The 24,340-nt window shown below is 49.5% G+C and overlaps 2 protein-coding genes, 2 long non-coding RNA genes and 1 other non-coding gene across 8 annotated transcripts in view; 2 read left to right on the forward strand and 3 right to left on the reverse strand.

The window, feature by feature from the left end:
- Positions 1-602, reverse strand: part of RNF213 (ring finger protein 213) — a 122,416-nt gene extending 121,814 nt beyond the window's left edge. For 2 of the 4 annotated variants that reach the window (XM_069541971.1, XM_069541970.1), the window contains exon 1: positions 278-602. The gene's annotated coding sequence lies outside the window, so the exon portion shown is untranslated. The remainder of the gene's footprint in view (positions 1-277) is intronic. The other 2 variants (XM_069541972.1, XM_069541974.1) reach the window with 2 other exon arrangements.
- LOC138414476 (uncharacterized) lies at positions 1-23,529 on the forward strand. The gene is made up of 2 exons (XR_011246843.1): positions 1-1,004; positions 23,300-23,529. It is a non-coding gene; the product is annotated as an uncharacterized lncRNA (long non-coding RNA).
- On the reverse strand, positions 11,963-12,034 carry TRNAC-ACA (transfer RNA cysteine (anticodon ACA)). Its single transcript has one exon. It is a non-coding gene; the product is annotated as a tRNA-Cys (tRNA).
- On the forward strand, positions 12,199-13,101 carry LOC138414477 (uncharacterized). Its single transcript, XR_011246844.1, has 2 exons — positions 12,199-12,360; positions 12,693-13,101. It is a non-coding gene; the product is annotated as an uncharacterized lncRNA (long non-coding RNA).
- SLC26A11 (solute carrier family 26 member 11) overlaps positions 13,102-24,340 on the reverse strand; it is an 18,066-nt gene continuing 6,827 nt past the window's right edge. The window contains exons 7-17 of the mRNA XM_069541976.1: positions 22,440-22,615; positions 21,924-21,996; positions 19,648-19,698; positions 18,533-18,593; positions 17,148-17,203; positions 16,824-16,964; positions 16,129-16,256; positions 15,694-15,793; positions 15,107-15,240; positions 14,698-14,770; positions 13,102-13,942 (exon numbers count right to left, since the gene is read on the reverse strand). Coding sequence (XP_069398077.1) covers positions 13,851-13,942; positions 14,698-14,770; positions 15,107-15,240; positions 15,694-15,793; positions 16,129-16,256; positions 16,824-16,964; positions 17,148-17,203; positions 18,533-18,593; positions 19,648-19,698; positions 21,924-21,996; positions 22,440-22,615 — 1,085 coding nt within the window. The 3' untranslated portion in view covers positions 13,102-13,850. The remainder of the gene's footprint in view (positions 13,943-14,697; positions 14,771-15,106; positions 15,241-15,693; positions 15,794-16,128; positions 16,257-16,823; positions 16,965-17,147; positions 17,204-18,532; positions 18,594-19,647; positions 19,699-21,923; positions 21,997-22,439; positions 22,616-24,340) is intronic.

A 24,340-nucleotide genomic window follows, 5' to 3' on the forward strand; every position in this document is an offset into this window, starting at 1 on the left:
GACGCAAGCGCCGCTCCCCGGCAGCGCCTCGGGCCCGGCCACCGCGACCCAGGACCAGACTCGGCGGGAACCCTGATCCATGGGACCCTCTCGCACCTAGGGGAATGGCACTCTGACCAGTGGGACAGCCCGTAACCAGGGTAACTTGCGCCCTGCACTCACGGGACCCGGCATCCCTCCCTGTAAAGCCGCATTCCGCCCCCTCGAGACCTCCGTCCAAGGTACCCGCGCCCGGGCCCTGCAACTGTACACCCCAGCCCGGCCCGCTAGCTCTCACCTTGGCGGCTCCCGAGCCCTCTCTGCCGCCTGTAGGCAAGGTTTCGTTTCTCTAGTCCTGGGTCCCGCCCCTCCCGCTTCGGCAGGCTCTGCGGAGCTCACGTGGGTGTGGCCGGAATCCCCGGTCGAGTGGCGCCCTCCAGTGGACCCGGAGCCAGGCCCCGTTCAGTTCAGACGCTCAGTTGTGTCCTTTTAGCGACCCCATAGACTGTCTTGGAGGAGAAGGCAATGGCACCCCACTCCAGTACTCTTGCCTGGAAAATCCCATGGACAGAGGAGCCTGGTAGGCTGCAGTCCATGAGATCGCTAAGAGTCGGACACGACTGAGCGACTTCACTTTCACTTTTCATTTTCATGCACTGGAGAAGGAAATGGCAACCCACTCCTGTGTTCTTGCCTGGAGAATCCCAGGGACAGGGGAGCCTGGTGGGCTGCCGTCTATGGGATCGCAGAGTCGGACACGACTGAAGCGACTTGGTGGCAGCAGCAGCAGCAGCAACAGACTGTCTTGGCGCATAAGCGCGGCGGAGAGGAGCTACCCCGCGCCCGAGGCCAGGGGCGGAGGCCTGGAGGAGCCAACCCTCGCCCGAGGTCAGGGCGGCTGCCAGCAGGAGCTACCCAACGCCCGAGGTTCAAGGAGCGGTGGCTGCGCGGGCGCAGGAGGGCTTAGAGGAGCTACTACTCCACGTTCAAGGTCAGGAGGGGCAGCGGTGAAGAGATACCCCAAGGTAAGAGAAACCCAAGTAAGACAGTAGGTGTTGCAAGAGGGCATCAGAGGGCAGACACACTGAAACCATAATCACAGAAAACTAGTCAATCTAATCACACTAGGACCACAGCCTTGCCTAACCCAATAAAACTAAGCCATGCCCTATGGGGCCACCCAAGACGGATGGGTCATGGTAGAGAGGTCTGACAGAATGTGGTCCACTGGAGAAGGAAATGGCAAACCACTTCAGTATTCTTGCCTTGAGAACCCCATCAACAGTATGAAAAAGCAAAATGATAGGATGCTGAAAGAGGAACTCCCCAGGTCAGGAGGTGCCCAGTGTTGCTATTGGAGATCAATGGAGAAACAACTCCAGAAAGAATGACGGGATGGAGCCAAAACAAAAACAATACCCAGTTATGGGTGTGACTAGTGATAGAAGGAAGGTCCAATGCTGTAAAGAGCAATATTGCATAGGAACCTGGAATGTTAGGTCCATGAATCAAGGTAAATTGGAAATGGTCAAACAGGAGATGGCAAGAGTGAACGTCGACATTCTAGGAATCAGCCAACTAAAATGGACTGGAATGGGTGAATTTAACTCAGATGACCATTATATCTACTACTGCAGGCAGGAATCCCTTAGAAGAAATGGAGTAGCCATCATGGTCAACAAAAGAGTCCGAAATGCAGTACTTGGATGTCATCTCAAAAACGACAGAATGATCCCTTTGTTTCCAAGACAAACCATTCAGTATCACTGTAATCCAAGTCTATGCCCCAACCAGTAATGCTGAAGAAGCTGAAGTTGAACGGTTCTATGAAGATCTACAAGACCTTTTAGAACTAAAATCCCAAAAAGATGTCCTTTTCATTATAGGGGACTGGAATGCAAAACTAGTAAGTCAAGAAACACCTGGACTAACAGGCTAATTTGGCCTTGGAATACAGAATGAAGCAGGGCAAAGGCTAATAGAGTTTTGCCAAGAGAACGCACTGGTCACAGCAAATACCCTCTTCCAACAACACAAGAGAAGACTCTACACATGGACATCACCAGATGGTCAACACCGAAATCAGATTGATTCTATTCTTTGCAGCCAAAGATGGAGAAGCTCTATACAGTCAGCAAAAACAAGACCGGGAGCTGACTGTGGCTCAGATCATGAGCTCCTTATTGCCAAATTCAGACTGAAATTGAAGAAAGTAGGGAAAACTGCTAGACCATTCAGGTATGACCTAAATCAAATCCCTTATGATGATACAGTGGAAGTGAGAAATAGATTTAAGGCCCTAGATCTGATAGATAGACTGCCTGATGAACTATGGAATGAGGTTCGTGACATTGTACAGGAGATAGGGATCAAGACCATCCACATGGAAAAGAAATGCAAAAAAGCAAAATGGCTGTCTGGGGAGGCCTTACAAATAGCTGTGAAAAGAAGAGAGGTGAAAAGCAAAGGAGAAAAGGAAAGATATAAGCATCTGAATGCAGAGTTCCAAAGAACAGCAGGAGAGATAAGAAAGCCTTCTTCAGTGATCAATGCAAAGAAATAGAGGAAAACAACAGAATGGAGAAGACTAGAGATCTCATCAAGAAAATTTGAGATACCAAGGGAACATTTCATGCAAAGATGGGCTCGATAAAGGACAGAAATGGTATGGATCTAACAGAAGCAGAACATATTAAGAAGAGGTGGCAAGAATACAGAGAAGAACTGTACAAAAAAGATCTTCACGACCCAGATAATCACAATGGTGTGATCACTCACCTAGAGCCAGACATCCTGGAATGTGAAGTCAAGTGGGCCTTAGAAACCATCACTATGAACAAAGCTAGTGGAGGTGATGGAATTCCAGTTGAGCTGTTTCAAATCCTGAAAGATGATGCTGTGAAAGTGCTGCACTCAATATGCCAGCAAATTTGGAAAACTCAGCAGTGGCCACAGGACTGGAAAAGGTCTATTTTCATTCCAGTCCCAAAGAAAGGCAATGCCAAAGAATGCTCAAACTACCGCACAATTGCACTCACCTCACATGCTAGTAAAGTAATGCTCAAAATTCTCCAAGCCAGCCTTCAGCAATACGTGAACCGTGAACTTCCTGATGTTCAAGCTGGTTTTAGAAAAAGCAGAGGAACCAGAGATCAAATTGCCAACATCTGCTGGATCATGGAAAAAGCAAGTGAGTTCCAGAAAAAACATCTATTTCTGCTTTATTGACTATGCCAAAGCCTTTGACTGTGTGGATCACAATAAACTGTGGAAAATTCTGAAAGAGATGGGAATACCAGACCCCCTGAACTGCCTCTCGAGAAATCTGTATGCAGGTCAGGAAACAACAGTTAGAACTGGACATGGAACAACAGACTGGTTCCAAATAGGAAAAGGAGTACGTCAAGGCTGTATATTGTCACCCTGCTTATTTAACTTCTATGCAGAGTACATCATGAAAAACATGGAGCTGGAAGAAGCACAAGCTGGAATCAAGATTGCCAGGAGAAATATCAATAACCTCAGATATGCAGATGACACCACCCTTATGGCAGAAAGTGAAGAGGAATGAAAAAGCCTCTTGATGAAAGTGAAAGAGGAGAGTGAAAGTTGGCTTAAAGCTCAACATTCAGAAAACGAAGATCATGGCATCCGGTCCCATCACTTCATGGGAAATAGATGGGGAAACGGTGGAAACAGTGTCAGACTTTATTTTTGGGGGCTCCAAAATCACTGCAGATGGTGATTGCAGCCATGAAATTAAAAGATGCTTACTCCTTGGAAGGAAAGTTATGACCAACCTAGATAGCATATTAAAAAGCAGAGACATTACTTTGCCAATAGAGGTCCGTCTAGTCAAGGCTATGGTTTTTCCAGTGGTCATGTATGGGTGTGAGAGTTGGACTGTGAAGAAGGCTGAGTGCCAAAGAATTGATGCTTTTGAACTGTGGTGTTGGAGAAGACTCTTGAGAGTCCCTTGGACTGCAAGGAGATCCAACAGTCCATTCTAAAGGAGATCAGTCCTGGGTGTTCATTGGAAGGACTGATGCTAAAGCTGAAACTCCGGTACTTTGGCCACCTTGTGCGAAGAGTTGACTCATTGGAAAAGATTCTGATGCTGGGAGGGATTGAGGGCAGGAGGAGAAGACGACAGATGGTGAGATGGCTGGATGGCATCACGGACTCGATGGACATGAGTTTGAGCGAACTCTGGGCGTTGGTGATGGACAGGGAGGCCTGGTGTGCTGTGGTTCATGGGGTTGCAAAGAGTCGGCCACAACTGAGCAATTGAACTGAGCTGAATAGAGACACAAGAGAATGGACTTGTGAACACAGGGAGGTAAGCAGAGGGTGGGCTGAATTGAGAAAGTAGCATGGAAAATATATACATTACCATGTGTAAAATAGATAGCTATACAACACAGGGCACTCAGCCTGGTGCTCTGTGCGGACAGAGATGGGTAAGATGGGGGCAGGGGCAGAGAGAGAGGCTCGAGAGGGAGGGGATATGTGTATGCTGCTGCTGCTGCTGCGTTGCTTCAGTCCTGTCCGACTCTGTGCAACCCCATAGACCGCAGCCCACCAGGCTCCCCGGTCCCTGAGATTCTCCAGGCAAGAACACAGGAGTGGGTTGCCATTTCCTTCTCCAATGCATGAAAGTGAAAAGTCAAAGTGAAGTTGCTCAGTCGTGTCCGACCCTTAGCGACCCCATGGACTGCAGCCTACCAGGCTCCTCCGTCCATGGGATTTTCCAGGCAAGAGTACTGGAGTGGGTGCCATTGCCTTCTCCGGGATATGTGTGTACTTACAGCCAATTCACATTGTTGTGAGGCAGAAACCAACACAGCATTGTAACGCACTTGTCCTCTAATTAAAATTTTAAAAAAATTTTTAATTTAAAAAAGGGGGCCCAGGGTTCCCACCCATCTTCTCCTTTCCCACACCCACCAGACACTGTCCTTCCTCTGGGCTGAGAACAGCAAGCTCTGTCCTTTCTGGGGTTCCCCTCCTACAGTGCTTACCTCTTGCGAGGTTGGCTTCTCCCGGCCATTGAACCCCAACATCTTTGTCTGAGCTCAAGCTGTGGTTAAGGATTTGGGGGAGGCCAGCAGAGCTTGGTTGGGCCTGTGAACCCTGCTGGTGCCCATATCAGAATCCTAGGACAGCCCCGAGGTGATCCAGGGCGTTGCTAAAGGACCAACAGAGTGGGCTCCACTGGCAGGATACCACACCAGGTGAGGTTAGAAGGAACACATCATGTGGCCTGAGAAAACACATCTACCTGCCAGATGCAGCATCTTTAGTTTTAAAACCTGACTCGGGGACTTCCCTGGCTATCCAGTGGTTAAGATCTCATGCTTCCACTTGCAAGGGTCAGGAGTTCAATTCCTAGTCAGAGATCTAAGACCCTTACACAATATGTAGAGTGACCAAAAATATAAGAAAATAAAACCCAACACAGCCTTAAGAAATTTGAATTCTTCCAGTGAGAGACCAAGCCCTACAAGGGAGGTGCCTTTAGGCCATTTGAAAGCCCTCAGAGTCGTCTTCCCTCCACCCTCTTCTCCATGTCCTTGTCCATTCCCTACAGGAACCATGAAACAGTAAAGGGATTTTTAAAAATCCATCCTTGGAGAAATAGGGGAGGGGTGGTCCACTGTTCTGCCTTCAACTTAGTTTGTGGTTCAAGATAAATGTGGGACAAACCAGGTGGAGTGTCAGGTCACCTCCTCTAATGAGTCTTCCGTCAGCCTGGACAGTCCAGTGTTAGCCTGGCTGCTCAGGGTGCTCCCAGGCATAGAGTTCAGAGTAACATCAGAACACTAATCTCTCCAACGGAGGAAGCCACTTATAGCAGGAGGCCTCGGCTTCCTACTTTCTGAGAAGTCAGCATGCAGAGTGGTCAGTATGGATGTTCTGTCTTGCAGGTGTTCCAAAGTAGATTGAGGTTCTGGACACTGGCCCCGTCCAGGTGCTGAGGACCTAGTGGGAAGTGGCCCTGTCAATGTGTCAGCTAAACCAGAATGATGGTCAACAACCCAAAGAACAAAGTCAAAACACACAAACCGAATCAAATGAAGACAGAAAAGATGGAAAAGCCAGGTGTTAGGAGCCCATCTTGAATACTCACAGAGAAAACCCCTCACATTCCCTAGTCTGTATCGATGCAATAAATGTAGGCATTGAAACATGCACAGGATTTTTTTTTTGGCTGCATCCAGTCTCAGTTTGGGTGTGGTGTGCAGTCTCAGTTGCAGTGTGTGGGCTTAGTTGCCCTGAGGCATGTGGGATTTTAGTTCCCTGTTGAACTGTGGTGTTGGAGAAGGCTCTTGAGAGTCCCTTGGACTGCAAGGAGATCCAACCAGTCCATCCTAAGGAGAGCAGTCCTGGGTGTTCATTGGAAGGACTGATGTTAAAGCTGAAACTCCAATACTTTGGCCGCCTGATGCTAAGAGCTGACTCATTTGAAAAGACCCTGATGCTGGGAAAGATTGAGGGCAGGAGGAGAAGGGGATGACAGGATGAGATGGTTAGATGGCATCACTGACTCAATGGACATGGGTTTGGGCGGACTCTGGGAGTCGGTGATGGACAAGGAGGCCTGGCGTGCTGTGGTTCATGAGGTTGCAGAGTCAGACACGACTGAGCGACTGACCTCAACTAAACTGACCAGGGATCAAACCCATGTCCCCTGCATTGGAAGGCAGTTTTTTAACTACTGCTTTGGAAGGCAGATTCTCAACCACTGGACCACCAGGTAAATCCTGTACAGTTTTTTAAAATAAAAGAAATAACATAACATTAAACAACGTGCAATATATGATTTAACGAAATTTGAAAATAAGATTGTTGTTGTTTAGTCGCTAAGCCATGTCCAACTCTTTTGTGACCCCACAGACTGTAGCCTGCTAGGCTTCTCTGTCCATGGGATTTCCCAGGCAACTCTGTTGGAGTGGGTTGCCATTTCCTTCTCCAGGGGATCTTCCTGATACAGGAATCAAACCCATATCTTCTGCACTGGCAAGTGGATTCTGTACCACTGAACCACCAGGGAAGCCCAGAAAATAAGATAGAAGTTAACAGAATATGAGAACAGTGGTAGGTGCAATTTATTTTGTGGGGCTGAGGCAGGCACAGACAGAGATCAACTGGGTAGAGGAGGATGGTGGGGTAGTAGGATGAAGGAAGAAGGGGATGAGGAATCCAGAGTACTTGATGAACAGTTTCAGATGGCATCACCTCCCACTTTGTCCCTAAAAGATGGTGCTCTGGACATTGCTGGCTTCAATCTGGACATCTTCCCCTTCTGGTCCAGTGTTCACAAAGGGACTGGCTCCTCCATATACAAGATTTCCCTGTGGAAAGTCTGCTAGTCATTATTCCCCAGGTCAGCTGCATGACAGGGGAGCCCTTGGACTTAGCCCCACAGCCCACCTGGCAAAACCCAGTGTAGAGTATCTTCCTGATCCCTTAGATATTGGATCATTTGAAATTTCCTCAATCTTGTTGTAACCACCAGCATTTGTAGAATGGACGGTTGGGCCCCAAACACGCTTTGGGGCTGGTCTTTGCTCCTTGCCTGCTTTTCTGATAATCCTGGGGTTGTTTGTAGGCAGGATGCTCTCCAGGGCACAGTTTGCTGTGAAGGTAAGTGTGGTAAGAGGCTGGAACAAGGGACCTTGTGGGGGAAGGTAGGCCAGGGATGTGGTTCTGCCCCACTGAGACACACAGCTCCGTGGCCCTGCTCCAGATGAGAACGTCCAGACGTCTCAAAGCAGGGCCTGTGTGACTGAGCAGGCTGAACATAATGCCCACAGTAAATCCTGAGCCATGCAGAACAATAGGGGCTTGTATTTCCTGGTTTCATTTTGCATCTATTTCCCAGCCTGCCTTCAGATGTTCCTTTCAGCTGTTTTTCCCCATGGAAAGACAGGAGCGAGATCTGCAGTTAAGTTTTCACAAAACAGGCTTTAGAGTTCCGCTTGGTTAAGGCAAAGTTTGACCAATGAAAGTCAGTTTTCCGGGCCTGGGTATTCTTACCTGAGGAGCATGCTCTTTGGACCCCGTGGAGTAAAAGCTGTCCTAGGGTCAGGTGTTTCTCAAGTTAAAACAGTGAGGCCCCAAAATTTGGTCCTGGGTCAGCAAATTAGTTCACCCACCTTGGGCTGGCAGGCCTGCCCAGACAGAAGAACAGCCCATAAGGAACCGTGGTTCCTTTCTTATGTAGGGAGGCAGGAAGGGCAGAAGTAAGAGGAACATAACGAAATAACTTCATGGCTCCCATGACGGCACCTCCCTGTACCTGTGTCTCTGTCTTTTCTTATTAGGACGCCACTCAAGTCCAGTATGACATCATCTGAACTTAGTTAATTACATCAACAAAGATCCTATTTCCAAATAAGGTCACAGTCACAGGTGCCTATGATCAAGAATGTAACTCTTTGTAGGGGACACAATTCAGTACCCTACAGGCACCAGCTCCACAGGCTTTGCTAGAAGTCTCTAGAAGATTCAGCCATCAGCACTGCACAAAGATTCAAAGGTTTAGATGAACTTGGGTCCTTTCAGAGGATTAAAATTATTTTAAAAGGTGGGGAGGGAGAAACAGACTCTTTGCCAAAGTCAGCAGCAGAATTTACAAAGGTAGATAAATCAATGCAAAACATATTTTGTAAAAATAATCATACTTTAGGCAGCAAAGCATTTGCTATTCAATCCTGGGTTAGCCCAGGTTAGCTCTGCTCCAGGTTGACTTGATCTTTTTTTTTTTTCCTCTCTGGGAGGCCTACAGGATCCCAGTTTCCTGACCAGGGATTGAACCCCGGTCATGGCAGTGAAAGCATCAAGTCCTAGGTACTGGACTGCCAAGGAATTCCCAGGTAGATTTTATCTCAAAAAAGACAGAGGCCCCTGCCCCACTCCAGCACTAACGGGGAAGCCCACTGCTCCTAACCCCTATTAGCTCACAGAGCACCCTCAACATCCCCTGCCCACTGCGTGTGGGGCCTGCAGGGATGTGGCTACAGAGCCCTCAGCTGCCACCTTTTGGGGCTGGTGGCACTGAGAGCATTGCTCCTGAACACCATGAGGCTGTAGAGTGGGCATGACAGACCAGTTACACCAGATCCCCAGCATCGTTTCATCTTTGAGTAAATGAATTACCGGGGCTTGGGCAAGATGCGATTGCTGGCATTGCAGCCTGAGTCCTAAATCATTCTCATTCTTTCTCCTGTCCAACTTCCCTCCATCATCAGAGTCCTGCATCAAGCAGCTTCCTTCTGAGGTCAATTTCCCCATAACTGAATTTGTTTTTTAACAAATTCCAAAACTGAATTTTTAATAAAGCCAGACCTTGAGGGTGAGCTCTGCCTGACCTGCATTAGACACTCAGTTCATGTGGGAGAGGGTGAAAACAGAGGGTCAAGCAAATAGAATTTGAGGAGGTTCGATTTCATGACAGCAGCGACTACTTCTTAATTGCCTATTACACATATACCCCAAGCCTCCACTCTCCTCTTCAATTTAACCTGTGCAACAAGCCTTTGGAAGATGTGGAAATGAAGGATCAGAGAGAGTAGACTAGTTACCCAAAGTCATGCATTGAGAAATCAGGACAGCCTGGGCTCAAAGTCAGTAAGCACTCTTTGTGCCTGCCCACACCATGCTGCCTCCTCAGCCGTGACTTTCAGAGTTTCTTGACATTATCTGAAGAGTTCCAGTAGAGACAGACATAGGTACAGGCTCGGGAGAATGTGAGGCTTTCTAACCATTTTAGATTTGAACATTCTAAAGCCACATCATCTGATACAGTGGTCAGGTGGCATTGAGCACGCCACATGTGGCTGGTTCGAGCTGAGATGTGCTGTGAGGGTACAGGTCACACCAGGTTTCAAAGATTTAGTATGAGAAAAGTAATATAAAATATTTCATTGGTAAATGTTACATAGATTTCATGTGGCGCTAGGGCACTAGTGATAAAAAACCAGCCTGCCAATGCAGGAGACGTAAGAGATGCAGGTTCGATCTCTGGGTCAGGACGATCCCCTGGAGGAGGAAATGGCACTCCTTTCCAGTATTCTTGCTGGGAGAATTCCATGGACAGAGAAACCTGGTGGGCTACAGTCCATGGGATCACAAGGAGACACTACTGAGTGTCTGAACACGTTGGAAATATTTATTTTAGATAAATAAGTATTTAATTTCACCTGCTTGTTTTTACATGTTTTAGTATGGCTGCTTGAAATGTTAAAATGGCCCAGGTGGCTCACATGGGGGCTTCACTTCACTCTACGGCATAGTCTGTTGGACCGCACTGTCCTACATCACCATCATCTGTGTAGTCAGGGCCCCACCAGCTACTGTAACAAGCAGGCATTCAGACCCTATTTCTGGCCCACGTAACAGTGCTGGCTGGGGCTTGGCTCAGCTCAGCTAGGTGCCCTCCTTCACTCCATTGACTGAAACTCTGCCACTCACAATATATGGCTTCCACAGGGCCCCTAGAAGATCATCTCCATGCCAGCCAGCCAGAAACAGGGAAACTGCTTGCAGGAGGGAGAATGGCAGGCCAGGTTGAAATGGCACACACACTCCCCATGAACTGTGTTGGTCTGCTAGGGCTGCTGTGCCAAAGTGCCACAAACGGGACAGTTTTTTTTTTTTTTCCAATATATTATCTTGGCCACACTGCACAGCATGTGGCATCTTAGTTCTCCAATCAGGGATAGAACCAGCAGCCCTTGCTTTGGAAGCATGAAGTCTTAACCAGCGGACAGCCAGGAAGTCCTGGAGCAGCTTACACAATAGAACTTGACTGTCTCACAGTCTATGGGGTCAGAAGTCTGAGATCAAGGTGTCGACAGGAAGAATCTGTTCTAGGCCTGCCGTCTGGATACTGGTGCTTTGGTGATGGCTGGCATTCTTGGCTTGTAGAAGCATCACCCCAGTCTCTGCCTTCATGTTCACATTGTGGTCTCCCTGTGTATGCACATCTGTACCAAACCTCCCCACCCCTGTTTTCTTTAGCCGTGCTGCACGGTTTGCAGGATCTCAGTTCCCTGACCAGGAATTGAACCTGAGCCACAGTGGTGAAAGTCCGGAATCCTATCCACTAGGCCACCCTCCCTTTTTTCTAAGGACACAGCCATATTGGACTGGAGCCCACCCTACTGCAAGTATGAACTCATTTTAACTAAATACATTTGCAATGACCCTATTTCCAAGTAAGGGCTTCCCAGGTGGCACTAGTGGTAAAGAATGCGCTCATCAATGCAAGAGACACAAGAGATGTAGTTCCCATTCTTGGGTCAGGAAGATCCCCTGGAGGAGTAAAGGGCAACCCATCCCAGTATTTTTGCCTGAAAAATTCCAGGTACAAGAGGAGCCTGGTGGGCTACAGTTGATGGGGTTGCCAAGAGTCGGACACGACTGAACACACAGTACAGCTCATTTCCAAATAAGGTCCCATCCTGGGTACTGGGGGTTAGGACACGACGTGAATTTTGTGAGGCAGGGGACAGAGTTCAACCCACAACAGACACTATTGACTTGATCTTAGTCACGTGGCCACACTCACTACAGGTGAGGCAGGAAACTGCAGTGGTGTTGGCGATGTCACCATACCAGTCAACGGTGAAAGTCAAAGTGAAGTCGCTCAATCGTGTCAGACTCTTTGCAACCCCATGGACTGTAGCCCACCAGGCTCCTCTGGCCATGGGCTTTCCAGGCAAGAATACTGGAGTGGGTTGCCATTTCATTCTCCAGGGGATCCTCCCGACCCAAGGATCGAAGGCGGGTCTCCTGCAATGCAGGCAGACTCTACCATTTGAGCCACTAGGGAATCCTGTCAACAGTGAAGTGAAGTCGCTCAGTCGTGTCCAACTCTTTGCAACCCCATGGACTGTAGCCTACCAGGCTCCTCAGTCCATGGGATTTTCCAGGCAAGAGTCCTGGAATGGGTTGCCATTTCCTTCTCCAGGGGATCTTCCCAAACCAGGGATCGAACCCAGGTCTCCTGCATTGTAGGCAGACGCTTTACCATCTGAGCTACCAGGGAAGCCCAGTGAGGGAGGGCTTACAACTGTGTCATCAGAACAGTCACATGGCTTAGAGAGCTTATCTAGCTGATGAGCTGGGATGATGGAACCCAGCCCTGCATCTTCTGACATCAAATTCTCTCCATACCTCTCTTCTAAAATTAATTTTTATTATAATTTTCAGTGTGCTGTGCTTAGTTGTTCAGTTGCATCTGACTCTGCGACCCCATGGACTGTAGCCTGCCAGGATCCTCTGTCTGTGGGGATTCTCCTGGCAAGAATACTGGAGTGGGTTGCCATTTCCTACTCCAGGCTTCTGAGAACTGGAGCTGCTGAGTCACAGATGGTGAGGGTTTCCAATGAAATTGTTTCCACCCAAGTGTATCCATTTGCCAAGCCCTGTGAAGTGGATGATCTCTGGGTTCCAGAACGCCCGGGCTCAGTATGTGGGAACAGGCCCAAAAGGGACCACACCTCCATCCCAGCTCTGGGCAAATGTGGTCCAGTGGGCAGCTTCAAGACTCGCTTGCCTTACCCTAGACGGGGGAGGTTGGGGGAGAATGGATACATGTATATACATGGCTGAGTCCCTTCGCTGTTTACCCGAAACTATCACACTGTTTGTTAATCAGCTATACCCCAATACAAAATGTCTTGTTTGTTTTTTTTTTTTTAAAGACAGCAGGCCTGGTAGAGAAAGAGAAACTGCCTGAGTAAGGAAAGGTGATGTGTGGCTGGGAGCAACCATTTAGCTGGCTGGTCAGGGGCCTAGAAGGAGAGACACCAGAAGATGGAGGACAAGGAATCTGAAAAGACTTGTGTACTATGAGCAGGCCTGGACCCTCACTCTGCTCAGATACTGGCCACAATGGCCTGGGCAGAACACTGGTGGCTCTAGGGCACCCCATCCAGGGCCATCTCACAGTGAGTTCTTTCTCAAACAGAGTCCAGGGGCATAACCTCCTTCAGCTGGGATTTACCGCTAAAAATGATGGAAGTCAAATTCCAAACAGGCAAGTCCGTGTCTAGAGGGTCTGCTAAGTAAATTATGATGCATCTATGGAATAAGATACCACGGAGCCACTGATCATCATGTCGTCTCTATTTATTATCACAACGAATAATTCACAGCAATGACCGCATGAAAATGTGGGTCACAGAGCACCACGGATGAAATGATCCCATTTACATGACTGTAAACACACATCCACATGCTAAGTACACACATGTACGTGTACAGTGGAGGTCGGAGGTCGGGAGCTATTGCCAAAGTGGATGGGGGAGGGAAAGATTTCCGGTAGTTTTTACAATAAGCATGTATGGATTTTACAAAAACACCAAAGCTATCAGTTTTTTAATTTAGAAAACACAACAAAGTTACTCATAGACACTTTTAAGTCTTTTGGCAAACCTTGGTTTTCCTCTCAACAACAGCACAGCCGCCGCCATCAAGAAGGGAACCCACCTGAGAGATGCCCGCCCTCCCCATTTCCCCTGAAATCCAGGAAGGTGCTGGGGCGAGAAGAGGGCCGTCTCCTAGACCACGCTGAGATCCCCACCCTTTCCTTTCTCACCTGGTCTGCCATTCTAGAAGGCTCTCTCCTAACCACTCTTTAAAAAAAAGAGTTCACATACAGGGAAGAGCAGGGGGGTACCTTTTCGGTCACCTCAGAGGAAGGGGTGAGTCCCACCTGTGGACTCCACACCATTGCCCTCCCCCTCCTCCGGGTCACCTGCTCAGGTTTCTCAGATCCATCTGCAAGGCGGCATCCGGCATCACAGTGACAAGAACCTTCCGGGAGACCCTCTGATGTCGGGCGCCCCTTGGAAGCCCACTCAGGCCTTCAGCAGGGCAATCTTGTGTTCCGGAACAGAGTCTTCGCTGCCATTGTAGGGCTGGGTCCCTGGTTCTTGCTTCAGGTATTTCTCTGCAGAAAACACAAGGTTTTCAAACACTAAAAAAGCGAAGTGAGGACGGGTCAGTTCAGGGAATGGGATCAAAGGCTGGCATTTTGGGGGACCTTGAGTGCAGAGAGTTAAGGTCTCTGGGCTGGTGCCCCCAGCCCTGGGCTGGTTTCACCTAAGTCTCCATCATCATCCTCACCACTCTTGGTGCCATGATAACCCTCCTTATTGCTGGGTGGGTTCCTTGGCATGGCTGGGCCCAACCTGCTTATCCAGCTCCTGCGGATCAGCTTCTGGCTGCTTCTAGCAGCAACATGGATGGATCTCACAGATACCAGGTTGAGCTAAGGAAGCCAGACACAGAATCCTTCTGATCCCGCTACACGAAGTTCTAGGACAGGCTACGCTGACTGATGGTAGAAGAAATCAGAGCAGCACTTACTCCCAGTGGCAGTCAGGGGAATGAGGGAAATTTCTGGAATGATGGAGATGATCTCCACCCTAACTGGACACCCTCCACATTCATCTATCAGGACTCAAACTCACACTTAGCATCTGTGCATTTCACTGTTTGTGAACTATGCCTCACATACAATCGTAAAAGATAAAACCCCAGAGCAGAAAGGCCCCCCGACAGCCTGCCCACTGTCTCACCCTCGTCGGAGTGCGCCCCACTCTCAGACTCCAGCCCTGACCCCCGTCTCCCAGGGTTGTAGTCCTGTTGTCCTGGCCCCCAAGGCATGGGCAGTTGGGCTCTGTGCTGACTGGCTGCACTCACCTGCTTCTTCCAGGGTACAGAAGTACAGGACTCCCTTCAGGTCAGCAGACAGCAGGACACGGAGGACAGGGACCTGCGGGGCAGACGAGCACTGACTCCAGGTGGGAGCGCTGCCGCCCCAGCACACCATGCCACGGGCTGCCTCACAGCTCCGTGAGAGGGCCGTGTCTTAAGGGAATCCTCTCTGGGGTACAACAAGACGAGTGCTCTGCAAGCATGGGTTATAACGGAAGTGCGAGCAGAGCTCTGCAGCCTGAGGCCTCGAGACAGGAGACCAGCTGCCTTCCTCACTGTGTGTCGCTGGGCAAGTCACTCAGCTTCTTTGAGCCTCGGTAACCTCATCTTGACATGGGGAAGGTGACAACACAGCCCTCACCAGGCTACTTCCAGAGCAGGTGCCAACACTCACCTGCAGGCCGATGAGGGCAAGGGTGGCACCCCGCTTGTGGAAGTCCTCCAGGAGCTCCCCAAGCCCCAGGACCACCGTGTAGTCGATGCTGCAGATGTGGGTGCAGTCCAAGGCCACGGAGCGCGGCGGGGATGCTGGGGGGAGAGGAGAGGTCACACCGCGTGCAGGCCACCACAGGAGGCCCTGGCCAGGGGCCTGGGGCCATGCGAGGCCATCAGGAGCACCTCCCCAGTGTGAATGGGAAAGGGAAAGGACAAGGACCCGAGCCATTAGCTATTTGGGGACAGCAGCAACTGTTTCCTTCACTGGGCAGACAAACAAGCCCCTTTCTCCCCTAAATATCAACTCCCAGAAGCAGTGTGCCCTTAGGGACACATGGTGGGGACCTGCCACCCTCAATGCATGCAGACAGCGGGGGTGGGGGTTTCACTGGACACAACTCTGAAATGCGAGAGCCCCTGGACCCAAGGGCAGGCAAGCTCCTTCCTGACAGTCGAGGGCAGGATCTGGGGTTCAGCAGGAGCCAGGCTGGGTGCAGAGAAGGTGGTGGGGAGCTGGGGATGACCACAGCCCACGTGGCCACGTACTTTCCAGAGCCCGGCTCAGCAATGCCTCTCGGAGGGCCTCAATTGCAGGGAAGTGCAGGCCACTCACCGGCTGCAGGACTAGCATTGGACCCTCTGACACCTGGGGACAGCAGGGGAAAGCCAGTGAGCCCCAGAGGCCAATTCAACAGGGCAGCTCTGCCAGGCTTAGGGTGGATGCAGAGTGCAGAGCTGGCGGGAGCCCTCACCCATGGCCCCACCCACAGCCCCATGCACCACAGGAGAACAGCGTGCGGTTAATGCAGGAAGGTCACGCCATCCACCAGGTGAAAGGTCACTTGGCAGTACCTCAGGCTACAACCATGCCGAGAGCCAAAGTGTAAGACAGTGGGATCAAGGGGTACACCCCATGGCATACTTCACCCCACTGGGCCCCCTGAGGCCGGTGGGGCCCCCTCAGGGAGGCAGATGGGCTACCTGTATTTTGGGTCTGGCCACGGAGTGCAGGAGAATCAGCACAGACACCAGGGTGCCTGCCAGGATGCCGTACTGGACTTCCCAGAAGCAGAGCAGGAACGTCACACAGAGGGGCAACAGGTCCAGCCCTGAGAGAGGGGGTCCAGCTGAGAGGGGGACCCTCCTCGGCGAGCTCAGCTCCTAGCTACCTGAGCCCTCCGATGAGGACGCCTCATGTTTGGCTTTCATGTAACGAGTAAAGGTGTCTTGGACCCCATGCAGCCCCCAGGGGACCACCCCCCCCCCCCGCCGCCCTGCCCAAGGACTTGGGGACTGATGCTGCTGACAGGCCATGCCAGCTCAAGGGTGTCAGAGGCAGGAAGTCCCTCCCTGTCTGGCCGACCTGGCCCCCGGCCCCTGGAACGAGGCCACAGTGGGCACTTCTCAGGGGACCAAGGATAAAGGGATGCAGAAGTCACATAAATCCCTCAACTCCTTTGAGAAACTAAACGGAGTAAAAACTTGTTATAGTAAATGAACTGCAGGTTCAAGGGACCTGGAGCTGCAATGATGGTGGAGAAGGGAGGCTGTGACGTGGGCCCTGCTGGTCACCCCAAAGACCCCGCCTTGCCCCAGCTGGGCTGCTGTGGGCAGCGGCCGACAGCAGGGGCAGGATCACTGATAAACCGCAGGGCCGACAGATAGGAGACACATACTCTTCACTCGCCAGAGCGTCCTCACGATCTTGGTGTCAAACAGGGGGACCACAGCCATGATAATGACGGCAGCCAGGGCAGACTTGGGGATATAGTAGAAGAGCGAGGTCAGGTAGTCCAGCGACAGCAGCACCAGCGCTCCTGTGGGGGTGTGGGGGCGCCGTGACCTTGTGGCCCTGCCGCCCCGACTCCCACCCAGCAAGGAGCCCCTCTGGGGCACAGAGCTGGGCGCCACCCGCACCCCGGGCTCCTTCCTCTCCTTTCCTCCCATCTCACTGTCATGGACACGGGAGAACACGGTGTGTGTGCTCGAGGGGTGCTCACCCGTCATCAGGCCCCCCGCTGGGGTGCACACTCCCGACTGGGCATTCACAGCCGTCCTGGAAGGTGAGAGAAACCCATTAGTGGCTGTCAGTTGGATCGGGAGAGCAGTGGAGGTCCACACAGCTATGGCTAGTCTCCAGGAACGGGGGCTCCCATGGTGGGAGGGGTGGGGGTGGGGGAAACGGGAGCCCTCAGCAACGTCACCACCTAGTGGAGAGACTTAAGACACTGGTGCACTGGGTCCTCTCACCAAGGGGGACTCCTGGGCCTTCTCAACCCCAAATCACAGATCAGCATGTCTGAGACAGGCCTAGTTGTAAATCCAGATGTCCAACACTGTAATTGTGCTAGATATCAGGGGACACAAAATACGACCTTAACTAAACAGGTTTGCAACCCAGTTATGCCAACAAGAGCATATAAAAAATTAACTTGAAAACTGGTTAGAGGTTTTACTTCACGAATGCTAGTATAGCACCTACCAAGTGACCAGAGATTTTCTTTAAACTCCCTAAATAATTTTCTGAGGCAGACAGGCCTGTCATGACTCTACAGGCAGAGAGGTTGAGATGTGGGAGGTCGGGCCACACGCCCTGCACCCCCTCAACATGGTGCTTTGTGGTGTCAGGAAGGTTTAGTGCTCAGACTGGGTTGGGTTGGGTTCCAGGACTTGGCCTGAGGGCTGGGCACTGATGCCTCCTCTTCTCTTTCCATCCATGGGCCTCCCTCCCACCCTGCCCTCCTGCTTTTGGGGGGTCCGTATGGTGACCCCACCTGACAGTCTGCCCCTTCTTCAGGCAGAGCTGCAGTCTTTCCCGCCCCCGCTATCTTTCAGGAGTTAACTCGAGCAACAAGATGCCAGGAACATTTCCATGCATGGGCATCTTTTTAATGTTGAACTGCAACACTGTGTGAGCATGCTCAGTCACTTCAGTCGTGCCGACCCTTTGCGACCCTATGGACTGTAGCCCACAAGGCTTCTCTGTCCGTGGGATTCTCCAGGCAAGGAATACTGGAGTGGGCTGCCATGCCCTCCTTCAGGAGATCTTCCAGACCCAGGATTGAACCCATGTCTCTTATGTCTCCTGCACTGGCAGGCAGGTTCTTTACCCCTAGCTGTCACCTGGGAAGCCCGCAACACTGTGTACTGTTGTAAAAGAAAACCAGTCAAAGAGGTGGGAAGCAGATGGAGCGCCCCCATTCTGCGTCTGTGTGAACTCTGTCAGAGCTGAACGAGGGGGAGAAGACGTGGGAGAACCATGATAAAGGCCTCAGGACATGGGAAGGACCCCACAGGGGAGCCGGTTCTTCAAGTCGGAAGAAGACCTTTTGTCCCAGGCTGGGACCTCTCTGGAGACACAGAGAGGGAGCATGTGGTCACTCACCGTCCAAAGCTGCCTGTGACCGGGTAGGAGGAGAAGAGGGAGCCCAGGATGTTGGTTAAGCCTAGGGAGAAAACAGAAGGAAAAGGTTCTTGCAGGGGAAGGACCATGAAACAGAGCAGAAAAGGAGATGTAAAGGAAGGACACAGAAACCAAACAAACAGAAGACAGGAGGGGAGAGGCTCTTCACAGCGGGGCACCTTGTATCGGGTCATCCCTCCCTCTAGGAAGGACAAAACAAACCAGGATCTCTGCCAGTGTGCTGAGGTTGCCTCCAGCGATGGAGCAGTTCTGACCCTGGCCTTGCCTATGTGAGTTAGATATGCCTTTTCCTGTGTATAACAGAACAAAGAATCCCACTGCCCAGAAGTGGGGCGGTGGCTGAATAGGGCAAGTGCGCACAGGCCCAAAGTGCCCAGTCCTTCTGGGGTCCCTCATGGTCTGAGTTCCTTCGAAGCCACACTCCTTTCCTGAGATGACCAGCCAAAATGAAGCCTTTGATTAATCTGTACTGGACACACCCATGCCTGGAGCCTGGCTGGGAACTCAGAATGGAGTTAATCAGACTACATTCATCACCACTGGACTGTCAGCAGCCCTTCAGTCAGCGGCCTTCACAAAGATGACCACAGTCTCCTTGGTTCCGCAAAACCCACAGCCAGTCCGTAGGTTCAAGGCCTGCTCTCAAGATAGCGCAGATGACACTCATGATACAGACCTCCAGTCAGGAAGCCTGGGGCCAACTTGAGTCCTAACTCATCCACAGGGTGGGGCAAAGGCAGCCAAGATCCTGTAGGATCAGCAGGCTCACCTGAGATCTTACCTGGCCACATTCCTGAGCCACCTGATCCTCGCCCTGGAAAGCCCCTACCCCAGCCCAAGAGGAACATTCCAGGTGTTTCTCGACCCAGAACAGGCCACAGCCCTCAGGGTCAGGTACACAGCAGGTGCTCAACGAGCCTCAGTCAGATTGGACACCAGATGTCAGTACCCTACTCCTAGCGATTAAACTGAGCCACCTGAGATGGGTCTAGGGCCCCACTCGGGCCAGCTGTGCACCCTGCGTGTCAGCACCACCACCACCCAGACCCCCAGAGCGCCCACTGCTTGAGTCTTACCGATGGCCAGCAGCTCCTGGTTGGAGTTAATTCGGTAATTATTTTGAGACGCTAAAGAGAATGGACAAAACATTGTTACTAGATATATATCATCGGGAAACTGTTTGTGAAACGATAAAACAGGATACCAGTTTCTCCTTATAGCACTGTATTTCATAAATATAAGGTATAAACACAGATAAAATATATCCGTATATGCAAAGGTATATGTGTCTCTGTGTGTTTACAAAAAAAAAAAAAACAAAAGAGAGTAGAAAGACATAGAGTGAAATGTTACCAGCAGTTAACTGGGGTAGTGAGGGAAATTATAAGTGATACATCTTTTCTTTATCAATTTCTGAACTTCCAATATTTTGTGCAACATATATTGCTTTTATAAGGGAAGGATGTTTTAAACGAAAAGCTCTCTGGTTATAGGTTACAATGACTAGAGAATTTCAGATGAGGCCTAGAGAGATGAGCAGGAAGATTTAGGAGGAAACCATGGAGGAGCATGAATCTTAAGACAGCAGTTGGCAAACTTTCGGTAAAGTGCAGACCATCAGTACTTCAGTTCTATTTTAATATTTACTTATTTGGCAACATCAGGTCTTAGTTGTGGCACATGAGATCTTCTGTTGCAGTCCACAGAATCTCTAGTTGCAGAGTGTGGGTTTAGTTACCCTGTGGCATGTGGGATCTTAGTTCCCCACCCAGGGATCGAACTCATGTCCCCTGTATTGCAAGGCGGATTTTTAACCACTGGACCACCAGCGAAGTCCTCAATACTTTACATTTTTATTCTTTTTTTTTATCAAAAGCATTTTTTAATGCTCTAGGTTTTGAGGATCACATCCTCTGTCACACTGCTCTGCTCCCCACTGTAACACAAAGTAGCCACACACCATGAAACAACTGAGCAAGAGGCCACCTTAGAATAAAACCTTATTTGTGAACTCAAATAGGAATTTCATATACTTTTCAAGTGTCCCCAAATCCTAATCTTCTTTAGATATTTTTTTCAAACATTTAAAACGCAAAAGCCATTCTTAGGTAATGGGCAGCCGGCCATGGTTTACTAAGCCTTGATTTAAAAGTGCAACAAGCTTTGCAAATGAGCACAGAAGTCAGTGGACTTGAAAACAGAGAGTTTTCTAAGTAATAAACAAGATGAGTAACAGTTGTCACATGCAGATTCTAAGATATGCCCCTCCAAATTAAAAAAAAAGGATCAGAAAAATTAAACAAGAAAGATGTGAGCTGAACAGGTTGCAAACTGAAATGTAATGTGGTTTTTTGCGATTGTTGGTGTTTGCAAAGGAAAACCCCTTAGAATGAACTGCTTTAGAGTCTCCTTGGAATGGTCTAAGGATCCAGATGCTGGAACTTCAGGGAAAGAAACAGAATCCTGGCACAACCTGGGCTGAGCAGTAAACACAGTTTAGGTAGTCATAATAACAAACATGTCATATACTTGAATTTTAACCTTTAGAGTCAGATTAGATCCAAACAAAGACTTAACCCTGTTACAGAACAGAAAGAGCACGTCATCCTCATGGACAACACAGAGCACAAGTCCAAGGACCTAAGACAGACGCGGGGACACGTGAAGGGTTTGGCAGCCCCAGCTCAGGCAGAGGGAATCAGTATTGAGCAGCGAACACATAAGTAGATTAACATTTCCCAGCCTCTGAGAGGGTGAGGAGGGGACAGACTAGCTGTGTTCAGACACCTGGAAAGGGTACCTTGTTAAATTTTTAGGAATTTTGCTAACAGGTTGTCAAATACAGCCATTATTACCAACTGAATGAAAACTTTCAATTAAATCAATTACATTAAAAACAAAGATAATACTTAAAATGTGTCCGTTCTTAATGTACTTTACTACCTTTCATTATGACCAATGAAATTACTTAGCTGTATGCATACAATGGATAGTGGCTATTTCATATCTCATCACAAGACCTGAATGTTCAGACCCCACATTCAGCTTGAAATTAGCTGGCAGCGGAAGGGTGTACACCACACACAGAAAGTTCAACTGGCAAAGGCTCAATGCAGGACCTTTTATGTCCAGAGAGGGGACTGTCAAATATTTTCAGCTACTGGAAGAGGTTTTTCATTGACAATCCATTTTCACTAATTTTTTTCAAAAAACATGAACATGTGCTACTCGGATAAAAAATTCAAAGTTTTAAAAATCAGAGCAGATAAAAGCAAGCAGGAGAGCAGGCAAGCAAGGCAGGCTGAGCTCCAGGTTGAGGTGCCAGGGAGGGCGTGGGTGGTGAGCATCTTACCAAAGGATTTGGCCACTGCGATGCTCTCCAGGAGACCCATCAGGGGTACCACGACCAGCCCGGCCCCCATTCCCTGAGAGAGGAGAGAGGGGTGGTGAGTGACCCTCCAGGGAAGGACAGAACAGGTCTGACCAGGCAGTGACCCGATAAGGCAAGCACTGGCTTGTCTATGTCTGACGGAAGCAAACATAACTCTAGCGGCAGGGCTGTGAGCTCACACTGCAAGGAGCAAGACACAGAGCAGAACACAACAAATTCCTGCTCTGCCAGCGTCCATGATGGCAGAAACACCCCTGGGCTCAAGGCGGAAAAAATACCCGTGGTGTCCCTTGAGGCTGTGACTAATCAGGAATTCATTCACACCTGTCTCTGTACCAGAGACGCACCTTCCTGAGGACGCAGCAGTCCGAGCTGAGGTCAGAGCTGCCCGTCACTAAGCTGATGCATCAGGAGATAGAACCAGGGCCAGGGGCACTGCAGCCTTGGCCAAACTGGCCGGGTTCTGTGTCTACCCACCTGTACCATCTCAGTGAAGGAGATTGTCCCATTGGCAGTGGTCACTGAGAAGGGAGGGATGTGGGCATCAGGGAGTCCCTCAGGTGTCTTCCCAGTTAGAACAAAAGGCTGGTATCCGGTCACCTGGAAGGAGTATGCGACCAAGGCAGCAAAGGAGACCACCAGGGCGTTGCGAGCTAGGATAGACGGTGAGAATGAAGGACATTAGCAGGATAAGGAGGGTCATCTCCAGAGAAAATTATAATCCTACATATGTATGTACATAAAAAATTTGTTCTCTGATAATAATGGAGTTACATTAGAAATCAGTAGCAAAATACTAATTAGAAAATCACCAAATATTTGGAAACTAACTCCTAAAAGGCTCCTGGTTCAAAGGAGAAATGAAATAATCCACTCTTAAATAATCCACAATTGAAAGGAGATGCCAAAATGGAAATTAGAAAGCATTTAGAACTAAATGAAAGTGAAACTATAACCTATCAAAATTGTGGGCTGTAGCCAAACCAGCGCTGAACAGGGAAATTTATTATCCTGAACACTATCAGAGAAGAAGGCAGGACTCAAAGACCTCAGCTTCTGTCTTAAGATTTTGAAAAGGAAAGGTAAACTTAAGATCAGCCAATGCAAGGAAATAATAAATATCAGAGCAGAATCAATGAACTAGATGAAAGAATGAAGAGATCATGTTGAGAGAAGAGAGAGAATCAAAAGTTCCGTGAGATAAATAAAACCAATAAACTTCTAGGTCAGTTGATAAGGAAAAAGGGCAAGTGACCTGGGAGCAAGTCCTCACTCTGCCTCATCCTTCCTACGTGACCTTGAGAAGTCTTATTTGGTTTGTCTGTTTTATCTTTCAGAGCCTTACTTCCCTCACTGGCAAAACAGGGAAAATAATATCCTATCCTCAAGGCTGTGATGAGAATCAAAAGAAGTGATGTTTGTGAAGTGCTTCCTGAGAGTTTGCATTTCCAACAAGTTTCCAAGCTGCTCCGAGCCCACACTTTGTAAAACTTTTGGACAACAGAATCTGTTTTCATTATCTTATAGATGACTATACTAAAGTGCATAAAATTTTGAAAACAACTCATGCAAGTGCCAAGTGGCTAAGCTAGGACTTGAAGCCCGGAGTTTTTCTTTTTTCTTAAACAGCTTTTTTTTTTTTTAAGTTACCTATAGATGGCTGGAGGAATACAGCCACACCCTGCAGCATGCAAGGTCATAGCTGCCGGATTAGGAACCGTACCTGTGCGCCCTGCAGTTTCCACTGAATCACCAGATAAGTCCCCAGGAATTTCCACTATAAACCCAGTGCTCTTCCACCCTTCCCATCTGGAGTGCTAAACATTTAACCATGGCCTTCAGGCTGCAGAATAGGGTCTGGTGAGTGACTCTAGGGACCAAGAACCAGCTGGAGAATCAAGGGCTAAGAATCTAGCCACCCCTTCTTCTCACATGTGGCTGGATTTCATGGCTGCCAAGGAGTAGGTCCAAGTGGGGTGATTTCTATTCCCCTCAGCTCTGGGAAGGCCCACTGATATCAGCACTTCTTGCTTTGCTATACTTGCCATTCTATCTCGGTGTTACCTACTGGTAGCTCAGTGGAGAGATTTCTATTGACATCCCACTCCCATCCCTCACCCCCTACCCACAGATGGCCCTTCAACCAGCCAATGGTCTCGTGAACTCTCCTCATCTGGCAGCCTTTCATCTCAGCCTTTCTTTATAGATCCTCTGGTTGATTCCAGGCCCAAAGGAAAAGCTTTACCCTCTGAGGTGAAAAGTGAAAATCACTCAGTCGTGTCTCTTTGTGACCCCATGGACTATACAGTCCATGGAATTCTCCAGGCCAGAATACTGGAGTGGGTAGCCTTTCCCTTTTCCAGGGAATCTTCCCAACC

Source organism: Ovis canadensis, chromosome 11 (assembly GCF_042477335.2).
Source record: "Ovis canadensis isolate MfBH-ARS-UI-01 breed Bighorn chromosome 11, ARS-UI_OviCan_v2, whole genome shotgun sequence".
In the NCBI taxonomy this organism is placed as follows: domain Eukaryota; kingdom Metazoa; phylum Chordata; class Mammalia; order Artiodactyla; family Bovidae; genus Ovis; species Ovis canadensis.